Source organism: Indicator indicator, chromosome 21, assembly GCF_027791375.1.
Source record: "Indicator indicator isolate 239-I01 chromosome 21, UM_Iind_1.1, whole genome shotgun sequence".
In the NCBI taxonomy this organism is placed as follows: domain Eukaryota; kingdom Metazoa; phylum Chordata; class Aves; order Piciformes; family Indicatoridae; genus Indicator; species Indicator indicator.
The window spans coordinates 10,581,808-10,604,912 of record NC_072030.1 but is presented as its reverse complement, the minus strand read 5'-3'; the positions used below and the strand labels follow the sequence as shown (position 1 = coordinate 10,604,912).

At 44.7% G+C, this 23,105-nt stretch overlaps 1 protein-coding gene across 1 annotated transcript; it reads right to left on the bottom strand.

The window, feature by feature from the left end:
* Positions 1–803: 803 nt before the first annotated feature.
* LMO1 (LIM domain only 1) lies at positions 804–21,343 on the bottom strand. Its single transcript, XM_054390515.1, has 4 exons — positions 21,325–21,343; positions 17,784–17,997; positions 5,608–5,733; positions 804–909 (listed from the first exon to the last, which is right to left on the bottom strand). The coding sequence occupies exons 2-4, from the start codon at positions 17,987–17,989 to the stop codon at positions 804–806; spliced, it is 438 nt and encodes a 145-aa protein (XP_054246490.1). The 5' UTR covers positions 17,990–17,997; positions 21,325–21,343.
* Positions 21,344–23,105: the final 1,762 nt, after the last annotated feature.

Below are 23,105 nucleotides of genomic sequence, written 5' to 3'. Positions count from 1 at the left end.
ATTCTGATCAATGCCGGGACACCTGTAGCAGGGCTGGCAGGAGCCTGTTCCTTGCAGCTCAGCCTGGAGACACTGTGTCAGCTGGCCAACAAGCACTCCTAGCCATGGAAATGACCTAAATGGATAGAGGTGAAAAGCAAGAGGCCTCTCAGCTGCAGTTCAGTTCAGCATAGCCCAGCAGTCATAGTGAGACCCAGTAACATGGACAGTTCCCAGCCATCACCCTGCCCACAGCTCATTCCTTCCTCTGCACAGCACAGGGGGATTTTGGGCACAAGTCTCCACACAGTTCAGAGAGGTCTGCATTTCTAACCCCAGTTTCTGCCTGAGAGCTCCTGCCTCTGCATTATCCAGGCAGTTGGCAGGGATCTATGAGTGTGTTTCTAACAGTCTGCTCAACATCAAGCACAGGAAATAGAGGCTGTCGCCACACGGGGAACAAACCACAGCTAGGATGACCAGGAAACATTCATAATTTTTAATTCACACCAGTAATAAAATTGCATTACATTTTTCATAAAATAAATGTTCCAGTTTATATACAGAAAACGGACTGTACAGAGCCCTCCCCCAGACCCCAAAAACTCACAAACATACAGGCAATGCAGTGCTCAGCTAAGCAGGCACAACTGTACATCTAAAATTGTAACTGCTTTGTGTTGGGGGTGGGGGGGAAGTACTACAATGTATATAGTCCTCTCTGGACCAAGAATTAAAAAAATATTGCAGGCAAGCTGACAGGCACCCTCGCTGCTCCTGCGGCCGAGCGCCCATCCCACAGTGCTTCAGCGAAGCAGGGTTTGTTATTGAACCTGGGACTCGAAGCTCCCGTTCAGCTGCCCTTCCTCATAGTCCATCTGACACAAGATCATGTTGTTCTTCAGGAAAAACTTGTCTCCCACACAGAATCTGGAAGATAAAAAGAATGAGAGGGTGTTAAGTATGAACAGAGAAGGAATATGAGATTGTTTGGGTCTGAAGGCAACTCTGGGGACCAGACTGCAGTTTCCAGCTCTGCTGGTGGCGCTGGACCCTGGGAGCGCCCACATGCTTCTCCTCCATCTCCCCTTCTCTGTATAGGCCCTAGGGTTTTGCTGTCCCCCTTCCCAGCGTGGTGGTGCTCAGGTCCCAGGCCAGGGCTGGACGAAGCAGCTCGAGGAACATGTCCTGGTCCCCTCAGGTCCCATGCCAGCAGTGGGAGGGGGCCAGGAGTAGTGGAGGGATTTATCCCTGCAGCAGACGAGACATGTCGGCTCTACAACCGGGAAATCAAACAGGCGATATTACACAGAGACTATTTGAAGTTTTTGCTGGTATCCACATCGCCAGGGTTCCCTAGGGTGAGGCAGTATTTACACTAATTTCCAGGCAAGGACTGGCTATTAAGTCCTTCCTCACCCCCTTGTGTACAGTGCAGAACAATAAATAGAAATTTCCTGGTGGCTGCACTCCTAACCTTTATCTTCATTGAGCGAAGGGCACTGCTCTCTATATACCATGTAAATTGTTCTGTTTGTCTGGAAGTTGACAGAGAGGCTTGTGATATTTAACAATTTTATTTGACCATTAAGGTCAAAAAAGTTCCACATATAAGATCAGAGAGGTGTGAATTGACAGCCAATAACTTTTTTGCCCTTCCTGCTTGCTCAAGAATTAGAAGCTAATCTTTACTTCTTAAGATAACAAATAATGCTCTTTGCATCCAATTCAGGAGCTGTTTTTTGTCCATTACACTACTGGGGCAACGACAGACCAGAGCACCAAGTCTGAGATCAGTTCCAGGTCCCTAAAGCAGAGAAGCACTATGCCAAAAAGCAGTGCTGAACCCAGAGGAATAGGTAGGTACTGGCCTCTGGCAAGGCCAAATAATTACTGGGCTTTGAAGGAAGATCATTGGAGATGACTCTATCCTCAGGAGACCTAGCACACCTCAAATTCCCATTTACTCTGCTCTGCCTACTCCTTGTCAAAAATGCTTTCTAGATTTCTAAGTCAGGCAGCTTCAGGCATTGCATCTCCATAAAACTAAGTATCCTCTGCTGCAAGAACAGGAGTGATGATTTTAGAGCCGACATGGGTGCAAGTTTTTTTCAGCTCCACACCTGCAAATAAGCTGATTAATTTGCCAAGTTGCTACAAACAGAACTGGATGGTGGTTCTCAGTTTATGTGATTTCACTGGTGACCTTCCATCAACATCACGGGGTTGGAAGGGACCTCTGGAGATCATTGAGTCCAACCCCCCTGCCAGAGCAGGACCAATGCTTTAGTAGTTCTGAAATTCAACTTTCGTATATTAAGAGGCTAAAAATTAATCTCAATTTACAATAACAGCTTCTAAGCTAAACTGCATTGCACATGCTCTCCTTACCACCACCTTCCCCACCAGTAGGTTTACTCACTCTAAGCAGCAGACACAGCTCCTTGGTTTTTACTATTAATCCCCACCCTAAGTACTATAGAAATATCCAGAAAGAGAAATGCAAACCTCACTCTTGCCACCAGCACCATCAACAGGTGCCTCTTGCCAAACTCAGTTTGGGTCTAGAGGAGCCAAAAGGAAGAGCTGGAGAATGAGGGGTGTGGGGGGAAGGTGTGTGAGTACATGGGAGCTGAAATGCACAGCAGGGGTACACTGAGACCCTGTGAAGTTTGGGGAGAAAGGCTTGATTCACTGGAAAGGTAGCTTTTTCTTTCCACCTACCAGTCAAGCAAAACCAGCAGGAAACTGGGATTTTCCCAGCTGATGCATCTACTAGAGACAGAGGATTTAAGAGGGCAATTTCCACCAACTTTCACCTCTCACTTGTCCCAGTCTGCAGTTCTCTTCAGAGTGAGATGTGGGGCTGCACTGCCAGCTCCATGCTCAGAGCCTGTCTGCTGCAGAGCCCATCTGGCTGATCGAGCTCCAGCTGGCAGCAGAGAGAGGCAGGAGCCAAACCTACTCTGCCACTTCCACAGAGTGATTTTCTTCTGAACAAAACCACATTTTAGATAAAGCAATGCAAGCAAACCCTGTAAATGCTGACCTATAGCCAGCTGCAGTGGTGACCAACTTTTATTCAGTATTGTGACAAGCAATGTTGACCTTACAACAGCTTAAAGCACAGTAGGCTGAGTAGTGTTGTAGGACTTGCTGCAAACCTGATGTTTTGCAGAATGAAGCTAATGAAAACACTGCACACTTGGTAAAAATATTAGAGATTTTGCTGTGGTGCATTTAACACTCTACACAGTCTAGCTATAGAAGGACAAGAAGGAAGGTAGCTACAGAAAGTTCTTCATAATCAATTTTTTTTTATGGCTGAAGAATGAGGTGGGGTTTCAGGTGGTGTTTCCAATTTGGGACTAGCTTTGCACCTCTGCAATTTTGACTTTAGGGTTACTTGAACTCAGTTCTTGGTTCACCTTCCAATGTTATTTGTTACAGAAGCACTTCCATTCTGCCCTTTCAGGCTAAAATCTCTAGAGGACAAACCATAAAAGTTTGTTGCCTTCAGATCTCAGCCAAAAATAACAATCTGCACATAGCTCTACACTGTCTACTCAGCCCATCTTTCAGAGAAACCCTGCTCCTCCCAAACTGGGCAAATCCTTTGTGCATCAAAGCGTGACTCTGCCAGAATGGGGGATTACCTGTGCTTTCCTGCCAGGCTGCGACAGTGTGTGGAGGTTGTTTTAAGGGCAAAGTAGGACCACACTTTGCACTGAGTGCAGTAACAGTGTTGGCAGTCGCAGAGGCAAGAGGGAAAGGTGCTTTGGAGCCTTTGTAATAAAGAGTGGCATTTAAAAGACATTCCTGAAAATGAAAACTAGGCAGGGCTAAGCTTTTCTGTGAGAGAAGCCAGGGTAAAGTAGCAGTTTGATTTCAAATACTCATCCAACAGACTCCAAGGCCAACCCAGCACTCCTGCCTGTGCAGCCCCAAGCCCTGACTTGCTTCTGGCAGAAGACACGTTTGAGATGCTCAAGCCCTAGCATCAGTATGGAGTTTGGGAGCACTCCTCTCCTGCCCAGCCTTCATTAGCATGCTCCAGAAAGCTGAGCTTGAGGGCTGAGCACCAGCAGTACCTTGCCACTCTTCCAACACTGGAGACAAACCCTACCAACCACCAGCAACTTCAGCTATGTGGAGAGCCCATCTTGGGGAGGCAAGGTCTTGGCCCTGTAGATAGCCACACACTGCTGATGGGGAGTCACAGCTGTTGCAGGAGTGTGTTCGAGTGGCAAAACAGAAGTGGGCAACTGAAAGATATAGTGTGGCTTCCAGAAAGGAGCCCAAGGCCAGGAGCCACTAGATGTCACTGCCGCTTCGGCACTGCCTCTGTGGACACACCGGTAGTACTCATAGGAGTTTTGTACCTCCAACAAACACCACCTCTGCCTTCAGTAATGGGATTGAGTAAAGCCACCTGAGCTGCAAATGGCTCACCCAGGTCTCCTCCTGCATGCTCTGGCACCAGCCACCACAACCCCATTCATCCTCAACTATGCTACTGTCAGAGGGCATGGACTCCAGTTTGCATGGTCTCCTAAGTTCAGTGGGAAAGGTGGGAGGGGTTTGCATCCACATACACACCCTGTATTGCTACTCAAGAGACCCCACTGTGACTTTTGCTTCAAGGTGAGTGATGAAATTTTAAGTCAGGGTTTCAGCTTGACTTTTGCAGAATTAGGTTCTCCATCTTCCCATGAGTTTTGTCATCTCTCTTGCACTTTCACACAGGATGAAGCATTGCCTCCTAGTTTCATCTTTGGGAAACACAACCACAAATCCAGAACAGGAACCCCAGCAGAGCCCTGGGCAGTTACTACAGACTGACTAAACAAGCAGAAAGAACAACAATCACTTTCTTGGACAAAGAAGGAGGGATGCATCAGAAGACAACATTGCATCACATCTGGCTCTAAGGGCTTGCATTCTGCCTACAAGGACCAAAAACAGCGTGCTGGGAATACTTTTCGCAGCTGGCCCATATTCAGCTGGCAACAAGCAGCCCAAGTGAAAACTTTGTGCGTGACCCTTTATTACAGTCCTTGAAGTGCATTTCCCACCAGGTAAAACCCTACACACATACACTCAAAATTATACCAAGATCCCCTATTAATTATACAACAACTGAAGGGATTTGTTCCTAGTGTTGGAAATAGCTCATCTACAGTATTTTGCTCCTTCTGGCCCCTTCTCTTTGTCCTTTGCCATTTCCAGTTTTGAGCCTGTTAGAAACTTGATTTAAGCAAAATAACATCAGTTTGCCAGAGGAGGTCCATTCTCTGTCATCTGTGTTCTGCAAAAAGGGCAGATCCTGAAAGGACGCCGAAGCAGTTTGTTTTATTCAGCAGCAGCTGTGCTGCATACAGCCATGGCCAGATCTGCAGTCTCCGTGCTCGCTCTCGTCCCTCCAACTCCCACCAGCTCCAAAGGGATTTGCAGTAAGGGCACTACAGGTACTTACATGGATCACCCAGCTCAGCCTAATAAAACAGCCTGAGCCACACCAGCAGGCTGTGAGCCCCAGACAGGTAGCATGGATCAAACATTTCCCTGATTTTGCAGGCAAAGGTATAAATTGGCTTGTGTTTGTGTGTGTAATAACTGCGTCCTCACCGCTGGTTGCAGAGCTGACAGGCAAAGCAGTCCAAATGGTAAACATTATCTCTGGCCCTCATCACCATCTCAAAGGCAGGGATCAGTTTACTGCAGGCAGCACAATTCCCGGTGGTACCAAAGAGCCTGCCAAAGAAGCACAATCATTAGAAGCCATTTTAATTAAATGGTGGAAGGACTAATTAAGTGTAATTAGCAGTATCAAATACTGTATTGCACCAATAAATAGAAGTTGCAGTCTCCATTTCACTGACCAACCAGTGTGCAGGAACTTGGGATAAAACTGCCTGGTGTGCAGGCTCCGACTGTTGAGATGAAACTTCATTTGGTTTGTGAGCCTAGGGCTAATTTGCTGTCTAATGAAGAAAAGCATTAAACACTCCAAGCACTATTTTGGGGCTCACAAAATTTCAGTCAAAAACTATTGGTCTCTGCAGCAGTGGGGTGGGTGATCAGAGCTGCTCCAGATGTGCCTGCCCCATCTGCAGTGGGATGCAGAAAACTTTGCCAACCCTAGCAGGCAATGCTATGACATAGCTTGGGAAGAACCTCACTTACCTGCTGTTTGAAATGAAAATGAACAGTTTCTCTTGCAATGAGTAGTACACAAGCATCTGCAAGGCATCTCAGAGCGGAAACCCTCCTCCCTTGGCTGCACACCCCTCCTCCAGCCTCTGCATCCCTCCCGGGAGCCAGCTAAGCCCTTCCACCACAGCCTGAACAGCATGCTCAGCCGTTCCACTTCAGCTCCCCAGTCCTCGAGGACAGCCCTTCAGCACTGGAAGCTTTGCCATTTTCGTCTTGGCTTTCACTATCTGTCTCCCCAGATGTCTGCTGCTGTTACAGCTCCCGACGGGGACTTAACCAAGACTGCAGCATCCTTCCCCTGGTCCCCTTCTCCAAGATGTCCCCACAGTCCCCTACACGTGCCAGCACACCACTGGGACATTAAAGCCACACAAACCAGTTAGGGCATGAATCAACAGGCCAACAAACCCAAGTTTCGCTGTAGGCTGTGGTCAATATGCATGTGGTTAGTTTGCTGAGGAGATGATAAAAATCATATTCTTGGGGCAGTGAGCCTCAAGACCTACGATTCCTGCTGACCATTAGCTCTGCGTGTGCAACGCGCCACTGCCTGCAGACAGATTTGGGCTCAAGGTTTGTTTCAAGCCATTGGTTCTGGCTGATTCCACAACATGCCGACGAGAAGCATCAGGAAAATCTATAACCAATTTCTAAACCTGCAATTTGCCAAGCTAATCAATACTAATTATTGCTGGCTAGTAACTGTGAATTAAAACACCCAGCAATGTTATAGAAACCTCCACATGAGACTTCCACCCTCCCACAGTGCTATGCTACCAAAGCCAGCTTGCTCTTCAGCTATAAAAAAAGGTTACCCTTATTTTTCACTAGAAGTGATACCAATGGTCTTTCATTAAGCCCCGGCTGGAAAAGCCCAAGACTTCCTATGAAGAGACAGAACCTCATTTTCCCTGGAAGTTAAACAATCCAAACCAAACGAAATTTCTCGTACAGGACAGAAAAATCACAAAGGGAATAGCAAAATTTCTTCCCCTACAACTTCATCATATGAGAGTTGAAAGGCAGAGTAAAATTCCAGCTATATAGTTTGTGCTAGCAAACTCAGCCCATGTAATAGGCAATGGGGTAGTCCCTGTTTCCCTGCAAGGCTGGCTCAGGCTTGCTCCTGCTCCCACAGGCAGGCAGGGGTTGCAGGGGAAGCAGTTGAGCACAGCGCTTGGCTGCCTCAGGCCAGCAGGCTGGACTGCAAAATCGTGGCACTGAAAAGTGTCCAGGTCTCCTCCACCCTGCAAAGCCCTAGCTCTCATTCAGCACCCACTTACAAATCAAGCCCTTAACACAAACATCCCTCCCTCCCTCCCCCAGTGTAGCTGCCCCCTTCTGCAGTACCTCACTGGAGCAGCACAGCAAAACCTGACAGTTTTTGCTGGGGTTTTGCTGTTTTCTGTATACTCAGGAATCCATGTTTAGAGTAGCCAAGTCACAGCAAACTCAAAAAAAAAAAATGAGTCCAATACGTTAGGCAGGGAAACTGGGAGGTTAATCCTAGATTTGCTCTGTGCCCAGCACTGCTACATGCACAAGTATAAAATATCCATTATTCATTAGCATCACAGTTGTGTGGAGCTCAATCTAGATTAAACAAAATAAAGGGGCCCCAGACAGCACCATTTGCATTGTTAAGCAGGCGCTTTTCTTCAGCCTTCAAATAGGAGACTTTTCTAAATGGAAATGATGGGGAAATTTGGACAGATGTTCACTTAACTATTTAAACAGTTAGCTTAAGAAACATGAAAAATGTATTTGGCATCGTATTCACCTGTCTCCTGTCAGGGGTTTTAGGGGTAAACCAATTGTTAAACAGCTTTGACCGTTTGCATAAGATCTGAAGCTTATGTGTTCTGTCCAGCTGAAATCGTGTTGCCGTCTAATGTCTACATAAACGTAGCTTCCAGCTAGTCAGCATGCTAATCTTTTCCTCTTCTATCAAGTTTCACAGTCCTCCATACCCTCCCTTTCCCAACACATGAACAGTTCACACTTATTCTAGCACTTCCTAATTTTAATCTGCTTTTCAGGGAGTGATTTAGTGCCTTGTAGATTCACCATGCTTCCAAAAATACGCTGGAACTTGTAGATCAGTGAACAGGATTTTTTTTTATATCTGCTGAAAGAAAAAAGCAAAACAAACACAGACTTCTGTCTTTTTTCTTTCCTTGCTAAAAACCTGCCACCTCTGATACCTGCATACACAGAAGCTACTTGAGCTGAAACTTTCTGAGGTGGGGAGCTTAATATTATCAGAAGAGGAAGAGAAGACAAGGAGCAGGAGGAAAATCTTCCACCTCAAGCCCCATCTGTGGTTAAATTTAAAATAACCCCCCATGCATTCTGTCCTCCAGACAACTTCAGAACAGATGCAATATTCTCTTGGACATTCACACACAAAAAGTTGAAGTGCATTAGGAAAATGTATCAGCATCTACTTACCACATTGGAGCCATTGGCATAAAATGAGCTGGAAATACAGAAAGATTTGAGATGGGAGTTTTTTGCTTCTGCTAAACACCCCCCTCCTTTTCCCCTCCTCCCCCCCCTGCCCCCCCACGTTCCTTTGAAGTTAAAAGGCAACAATTTTAAAGCAGAGATTTATTCCCCCTTATGTAACAGGAAGATCTCGCCAGCTTGTAAATAAGCATAGACTATGCAGATTTAAAATTTAGCACAATTAAACTTTTACCCTGTGGTAGTAATTATGTTTAATGGCTCTTAGCCTGAACTTAACCATGCCTATTGTTGTCAGCCAGTCTAAAAGCAGGAGTTTGTCCAAGGACAATTTTGTGTAGTTTATAGGCACACTAAAATCCCTGCTATGCGCTGTTCTCATTGGCCATTGATGTCAGTGTGTATAGTGAAAATTAAAGCTAATTGGCATCCAGGAGCAGCAGTGAATGCAAATGAATTAATGGGAAAAGAAGGGAGTGCTCCTGGAAGCAGTAGCAACTGCCAAAGGATGCTACTTATGTAGCCTGGGCTAAAGACTAGTCTTCTGCATGATGATCCAGACCTCACCAGCTCTATGAACACACTTGAATTCAAACTCCAGGAAAGGCACAGCTCCTTGCAGGTTTTTGAGGGGGAAAAAAGGATGATAAAGGGTCCTTACTGTAGGGAAAACAATAAGAAACATCTCATACGGACATACGGACACATCAGGTTTAGCATCTGTTAACAGATTTTTAACTTCTCTGACCAAAACGTGCAGAGTGGCTAAACTGAAAACCTGATTGCTTGTTTCTGCCACCATTAAAAACATCAATCTGGTTTAGTCATTGCCTACAAAGAAAGAGTCCTCATTTCTTCTCCTCTTTCTGGCCTGGTGCCTGACTAGCTAGCAGCTTGCAACTGAGTGAGAGGAAGAAAATCTTCCCTCCACAGAAAGAGTGAAAATTTTGGAGCTGTTAACTTCACTGGAGACAAACCCAAGGAGCCAGACAGGCACACAGGAATAATGAGTAGTACAGAAAGGATAGGTTGGGAGTATCAGGTGGATTTATTTATTTTAAACAATGTAAGAATAAGACAAGTTCAAATTAAACAGTTGAGCTGAGACTGGTGATTCCCCCAATTAAAAGGCTTGGTCAACACTGTAAGAATTATGAGTTAAAAGAGGACTACAAACTTATCTACATTTGTGGATACTGTGTGCAGCTATGTATTTCTCTCTATATTTGTCTACCTAGATTATCTGTATGTTTAAGTTTTTGAAGAGATACTAAAGCCCATGTTCACGTCTTCTCCATCTAGTAGATGAAATAGGTTTTCATAGAATCATCACAGAATCATAGAAGACCTTGAGTTGGAAGGGACCTTAATGATCATCTAGTTTTCCCATACTCCTTCCCTATATGCCTGATGCTATTTATTTCCTAGCTCCATCAGGATCTACTGTGGAACATGACTTGCTTTATGTCATGAAAAGAAAAGGTTTTGTCTCTGCATCTGAAACAAACACCCAACTAGTCCTCCAGTGAAGAGGGCTCTTAGCAACTTGCAAGCAGTATTTTTCTCATCTGTGGATACTAGAAATTGAGCTACAAGTCTGATTTGCCCAAAGTACTGAATATGCCAGTAATTGCAGGAAAGCCTGAGCATCACTTAAAAAGATAAAAAGAATAAGCTTAAAAGCAACTTTAGGCTCAAGGTTCACAGCTTCCCTACAATCAGCCTTCGTGTAATATTCAGAGCAAGCCTTAGCAATAGGTGTTCCAGCATGGTAAATACACACTAGCCACTGCACCCTCTTGGGCAGGACACTGCTGTCAGTGCTGCAGTGGGAAGTCATATCAGCTGAAGGAAAGGAAATTCATTTTGATACTAATGAAGCTGGTCAAGCTGTCCTCTCATGAATCCTTCAAGTTCAATCCTAAAGAAGTTACACTGTGCATGCCAAAGGGTTTGCCATTCATGGATGGCATAGCAGGAGGAGTTGAACCAAAGCAGTACAAAAAAGCCCTCTGGTTGAGTGACCGCACTAGTTCAGAGATTACTGGGTGTAAACTTCAAGGTTGCTCAAGGGCATCTGTTTTCAGTTGAAGCATACATCCAAATGTTCACTTACTTTAACTCTTTTGGTCCCTCCCTCTGTATTTTCAGTTGATATTTACAGTGGGGTTGAAACTCTTTGCAGGTAGGAGTAGTCCAAGTACTCCTCCCCTGCCCCAGCCTTGCTTATGGTATAACTGAAGCTACTGCCCTTAAGCCCCATCTTGGCTTCTCTGGCACAGCTGAACACACATGTGACAATTTCCTCTTAGGAGAGTTTAAAAACAGCACTCAGAAAACTGCAAGGCTGAGATCACTAGAGGTGTGCTAGTCTACCACATCTGGGCAGAATTATTCCCCATGAGCTTTCCTCCTCACTGGGGGGTTGTGGAGAAGGAACAAAATGAGAAAGGGCGGGGAGAAGAGCAAATGAACAAACCAAGCATTCCTTGTTTATCTTGAAAGGCATGGGTTGTGAGAAACTCCTGGACATGCTCCTAAGGAGGAAAAAAAGTCTGTGCTTTAACATCACACAGCACAGCAACGTTGACAAGACATTGCATTTGGAGCCTAATTAGTTCTCATTAATAGCTGTACAGATACCAAGTGCAGAAGTGAGGGTACCCTACATAGCATGCAAGATGCTCCCTGTTGAGATGCAAGAACAGCACTTCAATTTAGCAACATTTTTAGGCTCTAAGTGGATATCATTTGTTCAGCCACACTGCATTTATACTGCCTCTCACACTAAATGTGTCCCTTAAAAGGCAGGCAGGGCATGCTGCAGTCCTCCAGCAGGGAAAAACCCAAAGACTCCTTGCTGCTCCAAAGGGGTTGCAGTCTCTGCAGGTTGAAGCTCCGTTCAGAGTATAAGTGATGTCTCTGGGAAATTGAATTGAGTTCTGCTAGCTGTGGTATATGGTTCCTGAAGACTTGTGCTTACACATCCAACTGTGGTTTAATGGCTTGGCTTAGGGCCTTTGTTACTGACCTGGGGAAGCCCACCAGAAGGCAGGCATTTGCCTACATTCTCCTGTGCTGGACACTCATGTTTGTGCAAGAACACTTTTCACATCCCACAACAAAATTAAGCCCTGCACATTTGCTGGATATGGTACACTTCATCTAAAGGGCTTCCAAAGCAATTCACTAACAGCACAAACCTGCTGGGGCATTCAGAGCCGAGCAACAACCAGTATCCAACAACTAGAAACCCCAGTACCAGGCAGCTGACTTACTTGGACTGGGAGCTGCCTAGGGTGCAGTTCAAGCTTCTGTAATGCAGTGCTGAGGGGCACCAGTGCCAGGGGTGGCACTCCTGTTGGGGTACACAGGGCTCCTCCTCCTGCCAGAGGCACTGACACCATGTTTGGGTAGCAGCACTGACCCATGCTGAGCTTGCAGCACTGATCAAAACACACAGGAAGCTGGGTGAAAAGAATTTCCATTAAATCCACTGAGAACAGCATCAGGGTGTCCTGGAAAGCCCTTCTCTCTTACTGATTTGCCATCATCTCTTAATGCGGGTTTTGAGCTTTCTTTGGAGTCTAATTAAGGCCCTAATCAGTTTAAATGATGAAAAACTTTCCCAACACCATCATATCAAACATGCAGAAGTGACAGCTCTGCTCCTGTCAAAGTAAGCCTGATTCTCCTTTGCTCATGTGAGGGCACCATGCTGAGTAAAAAGGGAAAACCACGTTCTTCATCAGCACTTCACAGTGAAATTTAAGTTGTCAGTTCCTCCCGGGAAATCCTGATGCAACACCCAAACCGTCCCTGTGAACCCGAGCTTGGTGAAGGTTTAATTACGCCTAGGAACAAACAGACATTGCTGCGTGGGGGCTGTGAGGAGCCACCCGAGCTGCATGCTAAGCTTTGCTGTCCCAGAAGCAGTTTCTTCAATAGCATTTGCTTATCAAAAATAATTAGAGGTAGGAATGCTGGAACTGAGATTATGAAACAAATGGTAAATCTATTTGCTCTGATGAAATGTATCGAAAGATACATCCAGACACAGCTGGAGACTGAGGTGATACCGCAAGGATAACAACTCCAGATCCAATTTCATCTTTCATGATTAAAAAATGAGCAAGAAAGTGTTTTATGAGATGTGAAGGTTAACAAATGTTCCTTCACAACCAATGACGACAGTTTATCTTTTGAAACAAATGATCAGGCTACGGTCTGCCAGCAGCTCCTGAAATACATCTGAAAGATTTCTTCTAAAGACCCACTGAGGACCGGTGCAGGCAGCCTGCAGCCCACTGTGCTGCCCACACCGTGGGCAAAGGCGGCCCCAAAGCCAAGCCCATGCAGCAGGGCAGGAGCCAGCCACGCTCCTGTCCCAGCACTCTGCCCTGCACTGAGGACACAAGCCCAGAAGTACATCCCTGTCCCCAGTCCTGGTGCTGGAGCGAGTGCAGAGGAGGGCGACGAAGCTGGTGAAGGGCCTGGAGAACAAATCTTAGGAGGAGCGACAGAGGGAGCTGGGGCTGTTTAGTTTGGAAGAGAGGAGGGTGAGGGGAGACCTCATTGCTCTCTACAACTAGCTGAAAGGACGTTGTAGAAGGGCTGGTGCTGGTCTCTTCTTACAGGTAATTAGTGATAGAACAAGGGGGAGTAGCCTCAAGCTACGACTGGGTAGGTTTAGACTGGACATTAGGAGAAAATTTTTCACAGAAAGAGGAGTCAGGCATTGGAGTGGGCTGCCCAGGGAGGTGATCGAGTCACCAACCCTGGATGTGTTTAAAGGTGGTTTGGATGTGGTGCTTGGGGCTATGGTTTAGGGGTGAACCTTATCGAGTAAGGTTATTGGTTGCAGTTGGTCATCCTGAGTGTCCTTTCCAACCTGAATGTTTCTGTGATTCTGTGATCCCCAGCCCAGTGAGACCTGTCCAGAAGAGGGGTGGCACAAGCAGGGTCCCAGACCCTGACAAGCATTTCAGCTGACTTCCTGAGCTGCCCAGACTGTTCCCCAAGCCTTTGCTGTCTGTAGCCAAGGAGCTGCACATTGCTGCCTGGTGCTGGGGGGCAATGGCCAGGTCTGAGCAGACCCAGGGAGAAACAAGTTGCTCCAGGCTTGGAAGTGAGGGCTGAGCAAGGGGAGGAGAAAGCACATCTCAGCACATATGGAAGCACATGTTCCTAAATGACACAATCAGCTCACAGCCAAATTCAAAGAAACATTGGTCTATACAGAGATGATGAAACATTGATTTCTCCTCCTGGTCATTACACAGCAATAATCCTTTTGGACTTCAGCTATGAAAGATGCATATATTTACATTTCCTCATGCCTTATGAAGAGCAGCTGAGCAAGATGGGATTGCTTAGTCTGGAGAAGAGGAGGCTCCAGGGAGACATTCTTCATCTCTACAACTACCTGAAAGGATGTTTGAGCTAGGTGGAGGTTGGTCTCTCACATAACTAGTGATAGGACAAAGGGAAATGGTCTCAAGTTGCACCAGGGGAGGTTTAGATTGGGTATTAGGAAAAATTTCTTTACTGAAGGAGTACTCAGGCATTGGAACAGGCTGCCCAGGGAAGCAGTGGGTTCACCATCCCTGAAGGTGTTAAAAAATGGCACTTTAGGACATGGTTTAGTAGTTTTGGTAGCGTTGGGTTGATGGTTGGACTTGATGACCTTAGAGGTCTTTTCAAATCTTAATGATTCTATTTGTAGGTACAGAATCAGATATGGTGGTTGACCTACTAAGTATCAGTGCAATATTCACCCTGTTCTTATTCAAAGGCATAAAAGGAAGTAGCCAACAATAAACTCATTTGACTGTCCTCCAGGTAAAGTATTTCCTTTATGGTGTGAGTAGAGTGTGAAGTATGAAAACTTATTTTTAGGAATGAATTTTGCTAAATTTTGACCAGTGGAACAAATACTGAGTTGTTTAAAGTGGTAAAAAAGATATGAAAGAGGCTCTAAAACTATTAGTGAAGGAATTATATAATGATGGGAACAGGTAATTCTCCAAGAAGATAAATTCAAATTACCAGGAGTAAACAGACAGTAGAGAAAATGGTGATGGCAAAGTTAGTTCCTTCTATTAATAGAACTGTTACAATTGAAAGAGAAGGAACTATTATGTGTTGAAGGCAACAGAAGATGTTTTAAAGTCAAACACAAAACCAAAAAAGCCCACCACTTTATACTTCCTTCAAACATGGTACTGCAGAGCAATGCCCTTAATCCTATCCTAGAACCCTGAAAGGGTTTTTAGCAGAACCTCCAAAAAAACAGTATAAATCTAAATTTACTTATTAGCAAGAACATGAACCAGCTCTAAAGCTGGCTAATACCTAGTTAACAACTGTGTTAACAGCTAGTTAACAACTGTGTTACAGAATTAGTGTTATTCCTTCCTACCTGAGTCTTGGTCACATTTCCTGGGATTTGACAATTACATGGTTTTCTCCATCAAAAAAAAAAAAAAAAATCAAGTGAGAAATATTTATAGTGATTAAAGGTTCAATAACAGACTAAATCCAGACAGGGGAAAAATATTTAATGTGAAGGCCTCCTAAGCCTTCCCTCTACAATGTAACCATGCTGTACAAATAGCAATGGACTCATCCTTGGTGGGCTGGGGATTATACTAACACACAAATGGAGGCAGAGGGGCTATGAGACCTCTTCCTGGCACAGAATAAGTTTGTTTCAGAGATCACACTTTGCTACTGTGCCAGAAACTGCACAGCCATGGTCAAACACCAGCTCCAACTGTTGCCTTCAATGTTTTCATGTAACGAATTCCCTCTCTTCTCAAAGATGTGACATGAGCCATTCCCTGGGGTCTCCAACACCTGGCTTCCAACACAGGCTTCTGGTGTGCCCCCAAAAGTTGTGTCATCTGGGGCCCAGTGAGAAAATCACAAATCAAGTTTTTCCACCTCAAAGAAGCATTCTCAGGATAAACCAAGGAAAGAAAGAAATGCTCTGCAGCTGCAGTGATAAAAAGGTCCTTCTAAGTTTAATAGCATCAGTACTGCTCTCCTTTGGCACTTTAACGTGTCTGGTTTGATGCTGCACATTATTTTTGTTATGAAACCAGAACAAACCAAAATCAATACAGTGCTCATTAAATGGACAAAACATGGGGTAGCTCATAGGTCTCAAAAAGCAAATATAAACAGGGATCACCACCCATCTGAATATTTCTAGTAGGGTTCTGTAGCACATAGGATAATGCTGAATATCCACCTTTCAGATCAGATTAAAAAGATAACAACCAAACCCTAACAACAAAGACAGCACTGGTTATCAAATGCACAAATGACAAAATCCTGAAGAGGAGGATGACTGATGGAGAGATCTGGACCACTTGGCAAGTTGGATGCAAATAAGATAAAAAGTACAAACAACATAGAACGTAAAGAAATACTCCAGAAAATAATGCAGGCTGTGCTTTATGGAAGCAAGAAGATTCCTGAAAGAAGCTCTCCTGAGAGGTTTTGGGACTCCTTGTGATTGGTACCTACAACAACCCAATTGTGATACTACAATGAAAAGAAATGAATGCAATCTCAGCAATGGAAGATCAAGAGCTGTTATATTCTCCATTGACACATTAGTAAGTGTACAGCTGAGTTGAAGGAGGGTCAGGGAAGAACCAAAATGCTAATCTGAGGGTAAAAATCTGTGTTACAGAACTTTCTGGAGCTCATTTTTTTTCCAGTTTAGCACAGACAGGATTAAGCACACTTCCAGAGCAAGTGACTCGTGGCATTAGTAAATATGCAAGGTACAAAAACTATTTCATGACACTGCACCTTTTATACCTTTCCAAAGGCTTCTTGTCCTGTCTTTTCCCCTTCAGATGTGCTCCACCCTTCCCCAAGCTCCTCCTCATATTTTGGGGAAGTATCCCACCTAATCTATGCTATTTTATGCATGCCCTGGAGAGTTTCAGCTCAAACAAGAGCAAATCCCCTCAGTGTGGGCAGGACATGCTGCCTGGCTGAAAGGCAAGGTGGCAGCTCCAAATGGCCACTAAGAAAATTATTTTTATCTTTTTGTCTCAGTGCTTTATCTCTCATCTTTAGAAGGAGAAACTTTTTGTTTTTAAAGTTTACTAAGAAAATATTTACTGAAGATTTTCAGGTGTACATTTTACATTGAAACACATGAAGCCTCTGATCATTGAGATTAATCTAGCCAGCCTCTGGACAACTCAAGGTTAGGTGGCATTTTACCTCCCTATCTTAAACCAGCATGTTGATTTTTGTTTTGCTTCAGATGTATTTGCTGGTTGAAGTTTCATAGGAAATGCTATCAGCGAAATAAGAAAAAAAAAGAGAACACACACATTAGCTGGAGATCACGTACAGTCTTCCAAAGGAAAAAGAAAACAAAGCTTGGGAGTGCCTTGCAGTCTGTCCCTCATAAGTATGTTTGGATTAGGTCTACTCTCTTATTAAAAGTCATTGCTGTTTATCTAAAGTATATTGTACAAAATCTCCACACACATTAGGCAAAAAGTCCCATGTGTTGTTATGTATTACAGGCACACTGACAGGTTAGTTCTAACTCAGAGTTAGTGATGGTCTCTGCAGACTTCCTTGAGAAGAAAAAAATTTTGAAGTTGATCTGTAATTTTGGAGTGTTTTGCTCTGTTTACTTAGGGAAGAGACAAGAGCCCCCTGGGAGGAACCTTATACTAAGAGTCTATCTGAAAGCTATCGCTGAAAAAGAAAAGCTCCAGGGTTTGGTCAGGACTCAGTCAATACGCAGGAGCATAACATCAAAGATATGGAAGAAGAATTAACAGTCTTTTCCTAATTTTCTCAGCAAGTACTGTTTGTTCTTGTTGGTTCATCACAGTAAAGAGTTAAGTCATGTCCTCCTCCTACTACCTTGACATGATAATAGGATTCCACCTCCCTGACAACAAAATACATTAAGTGCAAATAAAAAGCCATGCTTAGACAGAGGGAGAAACTCCAACCTCTTCTGGGCAGAGCTGTCCATGCACAAGTACATGTTTTCACAGTGGAGGTTTAGAAAGACAAACAGCTGGCAGCACACTGAGAGGCTTTGGGAAGAGCCCACAGTACGTTCTCATATTTACCTCAGGTAATCTCTGCGGCAAAGAATGAGATTTGCTTTTGTGTAAAGAGTTGATCCAACCTCTCCAAGACGACAGTCACAGCAGGCACACTTTAGGCAGTCCTCATGCCAATACTTATCCAAAGCCTTCAGCAGGTACCGGTCCTTGATCTTCCGGTTGCAGCCAGCACAGCCCTTCTGCTTCCCTTTAGGTTGTACGGATAACATCGGCACACCTGCAGTGCAAACAAAGCGTTTCCTTTAGCAGGCATCCAAACAGCTTGAATTTAGGGTAGCACTGAAAGCTATAGGCAGATCTGTGAGCAAATACTGCTGCTGCTTTCATTACAGGGAGTTCACCTTGCAAGAAGCTGATAGTCAAAGGAATTTAAACTTCATGCTGTTGTGGGTTAAGTGGGAATGTGACACTTGCAGGAGCATAGCCCTTTTTTCCTAAGGGTAGGGCTGACACAAAGCACCAGACTTTTTAATTAACATCTTGCAGCAGAATAAACTGGCTGCAATTCCAACATTGGCTTTTTCCCTCATTACCGGTACCCTTGTGTTGTTAATTACCTGTCACAGGCAATTATGAAGATCAGAAGGACCACCACTGTACGTACCACCATCCCAACATCTTGGTTGGATCAAGCTTGATGGGGAAAGGAGAGGAACAGGTATAAAACATGTGGCACACTACTGGTTTTCCTTTTTTGTGAACCTTGCTGGCCACAGAGGCCCCACTGAAAGGCAGAGCAAGCCCAGGGGCTGCTCTAAAATGAATTTCATTCAAAACCCTTGAGGACTGCTGAGAATAACCCAACCAGTGCCTCTCTACCACTAGTGAAGCCATGTTCTTTAACTGAAGCAGAACTTTACTTCTCCTCTTGTATAGCTGGAAAAGGTAGTACAAAGTCAAGATTCTTTTCCTCCCTGGAAATCTCTACTGGGACAGCAATGCAAGCATGAGCCAGGTGGGTATGATGTGGGGACAGGGCAGTCAAGTCACTAGTCTGGTGGAGACTTGCTGTGGCCACGTTCCTCACACTGCTGTCTCCATTTTTAAACTCTCCCCCAAGCAGCTAGTGCCTCCTATGGTGAGCACTGACACAGGTGTGACACCTGCCACAACAGTAAGGCAGGAGAGGATTTTATGGAATCAACAGGCAAGGTGGAAAAATAAACAAGGACTGTACTGTGGAGGAGGAAGGGGACAGGAAATAATGAAAGAAGAAACGAACTCCCCGAGACGCCAGAATCCCATTTTCTCTGGAGCTTTGGTTTTATTTTGCTACGGCTTTTTATTTCCACTAGTGTCAATCACAAAAAATGACAATGCTGGTCCTGTAACAAGTATGCCATGGGCTTAACCACTGCAGAAATGATGAGGGGACACTGGCTCCAGTAGCAGGTGTCACTGGTTATACACTCTTCCCCAAAGTTCAACCACCATTTCTGTAGGAAGCGGCAGATGCCCCAGAAAGCAGCAGCTTGAAAATGGAATTATTAACAGTCCCTTAACCAGAGAGGACCGAGTCAGTGCCACTGTAATAAGTGACATTTGCTGCTTTCCTTAAAAGCCAGGGTGACCTGACAGTGGCTAATGCTCAGCACATGTAAAACTCTCCACTCCTACAGTAATAATTGCTTTGTCAGAGCTGTGAGCAGATGACAATAGCACTTAAGACACCTCTACACAAACAGCAAGGTATTGATCCATTTGTTGCCAAAGTGGTCTCAGCAGCACGGAGACAGGTCAAGTAACATTCAGAAACTCTTAAAGCTTAAAGAGTCCTCTTGCTCTTGCTGCAGCACACTTGAAACCACATGCAAAGTCGATACAAGCAAACTTTTGATGCCAGTGACAAGTATGCAATAATTAAGTGAAAACTTAATTCTGTGTTTAACTGCCACACATGCAATACATAATGCTTCTGAGAGAAATTCTACATACATAGCCACAGAGAAACACCTGCACATTTGGAAAGAGGGAAAAGGCAGGGAAGTATCGGAAATGTATTGCAGGTGCTAGAGGTCAGACTGCAGCAGTCCTGTGCTCTCAGTAAGAGCTTCTTATGAGAATGAGGGAAGTGGCTGCATGGTCCTGGACACAATACATTTTTTTTCCTAAGAGTACATTTCAGGAGCAAAACCAAGCTTCACTTTTTGAACAATTTCTGTTTCAGAAAACTTAAGAGCCGTCATCCCGTGCTCTCTCCAACTCCACACCAGGAAAATGAAACATTGTGAGAGGAGAATGCTTTCTTCTGAGGCAGAGAAGGGTGCACACAAACTGCATTTGTGTGCATTTGCAAACTGTGCAAGATCAGCACCAATGATGAAAGAAAATAGTTGGCACCTATGAAAACTAAGACCTAAATGTGCAAATTATATTTTCAGATAGGAGCCCTGGACACCAATGAGTCATTACCCACCTACAAAACAGGCTTTCTAAATGTGAGCTGTGTACCCTTAGAGACAGAAGAAGGTTTCTTACAAGAGGGGTCATCATACAATTCTTTTACAAGGTTCATCTAGGTACCTTTAAGATCCTGTGTCTGGAGGTGCTACAGATTTCAAATTCAGATTCTAGATAACCAAAGCCCCTTAAGCCCCCTTGCAAGAGAACTGCTGTGGCTCTGGATGTTGAGATCATCCCTGAGACTGAGAAACACCAGACAGTCAGCCAGACAGGATAGTCCAAGGCCCTCGAGCACTTCTGAAACCAGTGCCCTTTAAGGGTTACAGCTGCACTCATCCAGTGCAAGAGGCCCACTGTGACAGCAGCACAGTCAAGTGCAAGGACAGTTGTGCAGGGCTGAAATGCTGGCTGGACCATTAGGAGAGGTTGGTTTGATCAGTAAAGGCAGGTTGGCAGGTTAGGAGGGTCCCCTGAGGTGGCAAGCAGATCCAGAGGGCTGTGGACTGGCCGTACTTGTGGTTCTTGTCCTGTTTGTGGCCCTGGCAGACCCTCACTCACCGCAGCCATCTCAGTTCCCTGCTATTGCAAGCACACCATTGTCTTACGAGAGGCTTCTGTGAAGAAAAGGAATGAAGTGCTTTGATTTTCCTCTAATAACTAGCAAAGGAACAGATGGATATATTTTTAAACAGTACCTTAAGCAAGTAAAAAAGCTATGTATTTGGTCAGTGTTCAGCAGGGGGCTTTCTAATGAAAAAAGGTACCATTTCAGAGATCATATGATGTTCAAAGCTGCTATTCCCACTCAGATAATAACGAGCAAGGTCAGCCTCTGCTGGTCAGGTTCAGTGTTTTGAAATTACATTTTGGTCTGTGAGGCTTCCCTCCAACATCCCAGCCAACCGGTCTGCACGCAGCACACACGCCACGACAGAAAGTTGCAGCTGCAATTAGCTGGTGAGTTGACACAGCAGGCAAGGCGTGAAACAAAATTTCAAAAACTGCCAAACTTGATCAGCAAGGGTTCCTCAAATGCTTGCCATGTCATTTCTAAGCAACAAGAGAGCAGCATCTCAGAAGGTTAACCCCTTTCATGGTCAGAGGCTTGCGGAGAGAGGACACAGCCACAACCAAAGGCCACCTTCCTCCTCCTGCAGCCCTTCCAGCAAACCCTGAGCAGTCCAAGCTTTGCAGGTAGAAACCACCTGGAGAGCTGCTCTTTTATTTCTGGAAATTTCCACACTGCAAGAAGGAGATGCTGCTTCATTTCTCTGTGTAGATTTTCCCCCAGTACTCACAAAAAAAATGCCCAAATACCTAGTTCAATTTGATCAGGGGCATGTGGTGTCTAACCAGGGCTTGTCAAGAAACAAAGGGCTCAGCTTCGATAAATTCCGTGTGTGCTCTGTGGGCGAGGATTGGAAAATGGGAAGTAGTGCTGCAGAAGTGGAAAAATTAACAGCTGGACACTCACTCACTGAAATACATGATCACAAAGGGAATGCTGATTGATTACTTAATTCTGAAAGTACCATCAAGTTGCTCTCTCCTCTCCTGTTGCTAGCCATCCATGGCTATCTTTTCTTAGAAGCAGTAGATGAAGCCTTTCTATTTTCAGCTACTTCCACTCCCTTCTTTGCCCTCTACAACTTAATAGACTTGCTGCTGGTAAATACAAAACAAAACCTGTTCTGAGTGCTCAGAGCTCCAATGCACATTAAAAAATTATAGACACCACCTCTGGACATACTGAAATTTATGGCTGTGTCTAAAGAGGCTGTTATTGTAGTGAGTAATCTAAACTTTACCTCTATTCACAGTCAGACAAACCAGCTTTAATCAGCCTGTATCTTCTCAGTCGGGGTCTTTTGGTGAAATTATTCAGCTGCCTTTATAACACAAGTGTCCACTAAGTACACCTTTAAATTTTTCTAAGCCATTTTACTGATATTTCCATTCACATGGCAATCAGTTGCAGTCCCTCCAAGGGCATTGTTCATAAAGCCTTGTTTCCAGGAGAGCCTGGGAACTTTTTATAAATGGCAGCCTTTTTAAATAACAGTTATCTGCAACGGCCCTGTGGTGCACAGCTCCACAGTGCTCCGGTCTGCAAGAGAGCTACTGGTCCCCTCTGAAAGCATGGAAGTTCACCACCTAATTTCTTTAATGCAACTCTAAAGGTTAATTGGTCTGAAAGAGTAATGTGGGACTGCTAGCTAATGATATATGCCTCAAGGCTTTGCAGCTTGCCTGTATTTTATACAGTCAGGTCCAGAGCATAAAACAAAGGTGATATCACAGGACTTTGCAGACCCCCTCCAACTTCCCCCAGCCCCCCGTGGCCTCCCCCTCTCCCACCCGAGCCCTGCTACACCACACGTGCTGCGGGAAAGAGGCAGGAGCTGAAGGCAGTTCTCCTCCACCTGCATTTCATGCCTTGTTAGAGGGGGCTTCAAGAAGTGCCACCACTGCAATCCTCATTACCACGGCAGAGAACTAAAAACAACCCTAATGAGGAGAGCCAGAGCATACAGTGCGGGCTGGGAGGAGAGACATCCTCCCACACTCCCCAAGGAATCTGGCCAAAATCTTCAATTTGCCATTTATGACAGCTAATTAGTTATTCTATTCAAAATCTTTGCTTTAAATAAAAGAACTAATTATACACAAAGGTCAGTCCCCCACCTCCTGTGAAGCACACATAATTGGCTTATTTCCCCAACATTGTGTGTATGTTTTACACAATGCTCCCAGGCAGATGGCTTTAACTCTTTCCCTCTGCAAGTTTTTGGTGGTTTTTTTTGGTTGGTTGGAGGGTTTTTTGTTGTTTGTTTAGAGCTTTAAAATAAACAAACAAATAAATAAATAATCACAAAACTTTCCTTCAAATTAGCTACCTCTACCATAAAAGCTTACTCAGCA

What these genes read in the sequence shown, in the direction of transcription:
- LMO1 (XM_054390515.1), bottom strand. Translation starts at nt 17,989, where the DNA reads ATGTTATCCGTACAACCTAAAGGGAAGCAGAAGGGCTGTGCTGGCTGC. An exon ending in TGCCGCAGAGATTACCTGAG is followed by an intron (nt 5,734 to 17,783) that starts GTAAATATGAGA and finishes CTTCTTTGGCAG; the next exon opens with GCTCTTTGGTACCACCGGGA. An exon ending in TGTCAGCTCTGCAACCAGCG is followed by an intron (nt 910 to 5,607) that starts GTGAGGACGCAG and finishes TTTATCTTCCAG; the next exon opens with ATTCTGTGTGGGAGACAAGT.